At 54.4% G+C, this 4755-nt stretch overlaps 1 protein-coding gene across 1 annotated transcript in view; it reads right to left on the bottom strand.

Annotated features, from left to right (window-relative positions):
• The window catches only part of LOC104497217 (BTB/POZ domain-containing protein 2), a gene marked incomplete at its 3' end in the record, with an annotated part of 12558 nt that overhangs the window by 3696 nt on the left and 4107 nt on the right, over nucleotides 1-4755 (bottom strand). Inside the window, exons 3-4 of the mRNA XM_010140441.1 lie at nucleotides 2370-2475; nucleotides 1409-1606 (exon numbers count right to left, since the gene is read on the bottom strand). Coding sequence (XP_010138743.1) covers nucleotides 1409-1606; nucleotides 2370-2475 — 304 coding nt within the window. The remainder of the gene's footprint in view (nucleotides 1-1408; nucleotides 1607-2369; nucleotides 2476-4755) is intronic.

Genomic DNA, 4755 nt, shown 5'->3' with positions numbered 1-4755 from the left:
GAGGTGCCGTCCTCCAGTTGCCCCGGGGGAGGTTGAGGTTGGCCCTGAGGAGCCGTTTCTGTCCCGTTGGGGTTGTCCCGGGCTGGCCCAGGCTGCCCAGGGCAGTGGTGGAGTCCCCGTCCCTGGAGGGGTTTCCCAGCCGTGTGGAGGTGCTGCTGCGGGACAGGGGTCAGGGGGGACCTGGCGGTGCTGGGGAACGGGGGGACTCGAGGAGCTGAAAGGGCTTTAAGCCCAAACGGTTCTGTGGTTCTAAACAAGACCTACAGAAAAATGCAAAGCTCGTTTGTACACACGAACCACTCCAGGGGCTGTAACACCACCTGACAGAGGACAATCTCTCCTGTCAAGCTGGACCACGAGCCTGCGCCCTGCTGCAGAGCTGCTGTTCAGCACGATGTTCACCAAGGAACAGAGCGTGCTCTGCGTCCACCTGGGCCAACACCAGGGAAAGCCACCCAGCTCGGGTGAACAGATCCTGCCGCCCTGACCGTCTCTGAAGAGATTCATCTCCCCGAGACCAGCCTGCAGCTGTGACAGGCACAACACAAGACGGGTACCAAGTTCTAAACACAGATGTACATCTTGAAGGATGTACATCAGCTGTCGAAAGCTGAGGCCGTGGAGAAGGGGTGTGTGAAGGAAGTGGTGTCAGTGACCCCTTCTGCTGCTTCGGCCACACTACTGCAGCCTAAAAAGTTTCAGTTTTGAAAACGGCTCCATGGTGTCTTTTAGCATGAAAATGATTTAAGCCAGTTGCCAGTTTTCAGTCCACGGAGAATCACCAGAGGATGAAGTCAAAGACAACAGGCAATGAAAACAAAACAAAAAAAAAATCTTTAGTCAAAACCATGAAATGATTCAGACATCTTTGTAGATCAGGATCTCAGCGTGAACTTGGAGAATGCTTTGAGACACAGACTAAACACGCCAACCTTCAGCTCTAAGAACATTTGCGAAGTTTTTCTCTGTTATGGGGCTCTGCTCTGAACAGCATCAGCGAGACATGGCCCACACCACCACGGGGTTCCAGGCACAGCAAACAGAGGGTGGAGAGAAACATCAATTATTACATACAACCATCACAACTCCGTCAGCTTTGTGTAGTTTAAGCACTTGGAGTGGTTAGACAGGAAAACACGTGAACCTCTGCTCGGATCTCCGCTCTCTGGACTTGCACACAGGTTGGGCCAACCTGCTCCTACCTGACGGGGCTCCACAGCCTTTAAAACCAGAGTGAATGATCAGGGATGAAACAGCATTTACACAGTGGGTTTGGCAGGTCAGGGGGAACGGGGGCTAATCTCCAATTTAAATTACTACAGGACACGCAGAGAAAATCCATTTTCGATCCTCTGCAGTTCAGAGAAAGCAAAGACCAGGGTTGCCAGAAACGCCTTTGTTCAGTTACCTGCTGCAAACTCCTCAATAGTCATCAAGGGGAAGCGGATAAGAGAAAGCGCTTTGCCCAGAACTTTCCGCTTGTTCTCTGGAATCACCTGAAGTTGCTGCCGTTGACACTCAGCCTCCGACCAGCGAACCACCGCATTAAACAAACGAACCTCCCGGATCCCCAGGGTATCCCGCTCCAGCACCGCAACCAGGGTGTCTGCAAGGCAGGACAGACAGCGACAGCTTTAGGCACCAGCCCAAGTCCCCCGAGGCGACCTCGCCAGCAGTACCCTGTGTACAGCCAAGGGACGGAAAAGAGAAGCAATTTTTAAAACAGCATCTCCCACAAGTGCTGCCTGCAGCCTCTGGGGAAGATCTGTCTGCGTACTCCATAAGGAACTCGCTCGCCGGAGCAGCAAACGGAGCCCATTTAATTGGCATGTTAATGGAAATGCAGCAGAATGAATTGCAGCTGACTTGACGCCAGCTCTGGGTGGAGGAAGCGGCACGAAAGCCAGACAGATACCGTGGCCTTACCTCCACGGTCCATCTCATTAGAAGAAGGTTAAAGCCTGGATTTTAATGTTGATTAAGTGTGCCCAGCAAGTCTGGAAACTGCACACGGTAATTAAAATGGCCAGTTCTTGCTTCCAGAAACACAACACCTTTTGCACTCCAAAACCTGACAAGGCCTCAGCGAGCAACGCAGGCTCCACAGAAGGAGGCCAGTTACGCCCACCCCAAACCTGCCAGCGTCAACAGAGGAAACGGGCTCTGTGTCATGCCCGGAAAACTCCAAGCTGCACCGAAGCAGGCAGATTCCAGGGCACTTCTGCAAACAAAGGCCTTATCTCCGGCCAGAGACTGCTCGCTCCGATTGCTCCAGAACTGCAAAGCCACCGAGGTGCCCAGTATTGACCAATCATAACTTTGCAGGCTTGTTACGCAAGCACGTAGTGGGAGGAGGGACAAAAGCTCACCCAGATCGATGTCAGTAAAGCCCTCCGCGTTGATGGCGTCCGACGTGTTCTTGTCTATGTTCTCCAGGCAGAGACTGGCCAGTTGAGGCTCGTCGAAAAGCCTGGCCTGGTGACGAAGCAGCGGTGGTTAACACAAAGGGCATTTTCAAGCTTACACCGAGGACCCCCCTTCCCTCCCAGGGCCTGTCTTCATCAGCAACGCTGCGCCCGGCTGCGTCACGGCCTCGCTGGGCTGCCGCAGCCTTTCACAAGCGGATAAGCATGACAAGGCAAACACGAGAAAAATCTGCCTTTGGCATCGGCTCTGGCTTCGCTGAGCCTGCCTTCAGGCACGTCTGGTTTAACAGCACAGCAGTTAACGCAGCTCCAGCGCTTCCCAGCGCCACGCCGACCACAGGTCCATTTACTACAGCATTTTTATATTTAGAAGAAAGCTTTGCCCGTGACTCCAGGCCCGCTCGCTCTAGGAATACGCAGACAGCTTGTTCTGTACCAACACCATCACACGCATCTCCTGTCTTAGCAAATCCGCCTTCACGGGGACGCTGCCTGCGATCCAGGGAGATGGCCAGACCCTGGCGGTTCACCGCCCACTTGGTGCCTTGCAGGTTTTGCACAGAAACAGCGACTCGTTTCCTTAAAGAATCCCCCCCGGAGCAGTGACTATTCCAACCGCAGCCTGCGCTCAGCTTGGAGAGTCACTCAGAGTCTCTCTGCCCAGCTCAAGTGCAGCCTCATGCCCATTTCACTACCACTTCAGAGCCCCTGGATTGCCAGGCCACATTACCAATCTTGAGCCTTCTGTAAGCAGAAATGAGGTGGCAACACACAAGTCACTAAGATGACAACTCACATTGTGCCAGGGGAGGTTGAGGTTGTCCCTGAGGAGCCGTTTCTGTCCCACTGGGGTTGTCCCGGGCTGGCCCAGGCTGCCCGGGGCAGTGGTGGAGTCCCCATCCCTGGAGGGGTTTCCCAGCCGTGTGGAGGTGCTGCTGCGGGACAGGGGTCAGGGGGACCTGGCGGTGCTGGGGAACGGGGGGACTCGAGGAGCTGAAAGGGCTTTTCCAGCCCAAACGATTCTATGACTTATTTCCAGTGCTTTAGTTTTGCTATTGAAGAAGGAACCGCCTTAACATCCACCTCACATTGGCACAAGAGCACGCCGGGACTTGAACTCGCTGCCCCAGGCAGGGTTTGAAATTGTCTGGGGCTGGGAATTCAGCCACTCAGACCTGGCACTGTCGAGCATCTTCTGCTTCACCCTCGCTTGTTGGGCTGAACAGTACAGCAGGGCCAAACTTCAACACACAGACCTCAAGTGCAGAGAGCTGAAACAACTCTCCATCTTCTCAGGGAGCAAGGGCAGCTCAGCAGCCGTCAGCTACTCGTGGGGCTGAGGGCTTCAGTGCCCTTCACTCCTGACACCCAAGAGCAGTGACTCGGACTTTACTACTGTCGTGGCTCTCGTGACACGTGATGGACTCACATTATGCAGGCAGAGCTCTCCCCCGCTGCAGCTATTCCTTCCTTGCTGCTCAGAGCGACACTTGCACGTACGTCCGGCACGGAAGAGGATCAGGGCTCGCTACAGGCACAATCAATAAGCACAGCCATTTGCCACTGGTGTTTCTGCCAGAGATCAGCCACTGCCTGAACCACTGTCAACGACATCGCTGCCACCCAGCAGCACCCAGCAGCGACGCCTGCAAAGGAGGTTTGGGGCTCTGCGGTCTTAGGGGCACCGTCTTGAGCCTCTTGGAAAATGCTTTGTGCAAGATGCAGCTCGGGTCTGTAACCGACTGCACAAAACGTCAATTTGCTGCAGTAAAAGCAGAAAACAGAGGCCAGGGTTCAGACTGAAGGACCAGACCAAGAGCGTTCTGAGATCAGGCCCACGAAGGGAGGGGCCTCACACAGCCAGTTGTCGAGATACAGACACAGATTTCTCAAAGAACAGCGGCCTCGGACATTTTAGAGACTTGTGAACAAAAACTAGATATGAATCGCTACTGATAATTAACCCTAATGGATAAGCCACGAACAAAAGGATCCAGGATCGCCCGTCTCCATCTGCTGTTGCAGGTGCCCCAGCACAGCTGGTGGTGCCGGGCAGCATCTTGGTTAGACAGATCTGAACAAACAGGACACCGTCCTCTTCTGCCAAAGAGGGACCTCTGTGACTGGTTAAGAAGGCACCTTGACCCTCGACGTTCGGTTAGCTGGGAAGTCAGGCTGCACGCCGTGAAAATCCCTGCACGAAGAACATCACCAAAAAGCTGACACCTCAGCTCCTCGAGAGGGGACAGGCAGCGAGAAACGAAGATCCCTGCTCTGCTCTTGGGTAACAGCTCCTGACTTCTCACACCACCGGCTGCTGAAGCCAGAG

This window comes from Buceros rhinoceros, unplaced genomic scaffold, assembly GCF_000710305.1.
Source record: "Buceros rhinoceros silvestris isolate BGI_N320 unplaced genomic scaffold, ASM71030v1 scaffold39627, whole genome shotgun sequence".
NCBI classification, from domain to species: Eukaryota; Metazoa; Chordata; class Aves; order Bucerotiformes; family Bucerotidae; genus Buceros; species Buceros rhinoceros.
The sequence above is the reverse complement of the archived record's forward strand: the minus strand, read 5'-3'. Positions and strand labels throughout refer to the sequence as shown.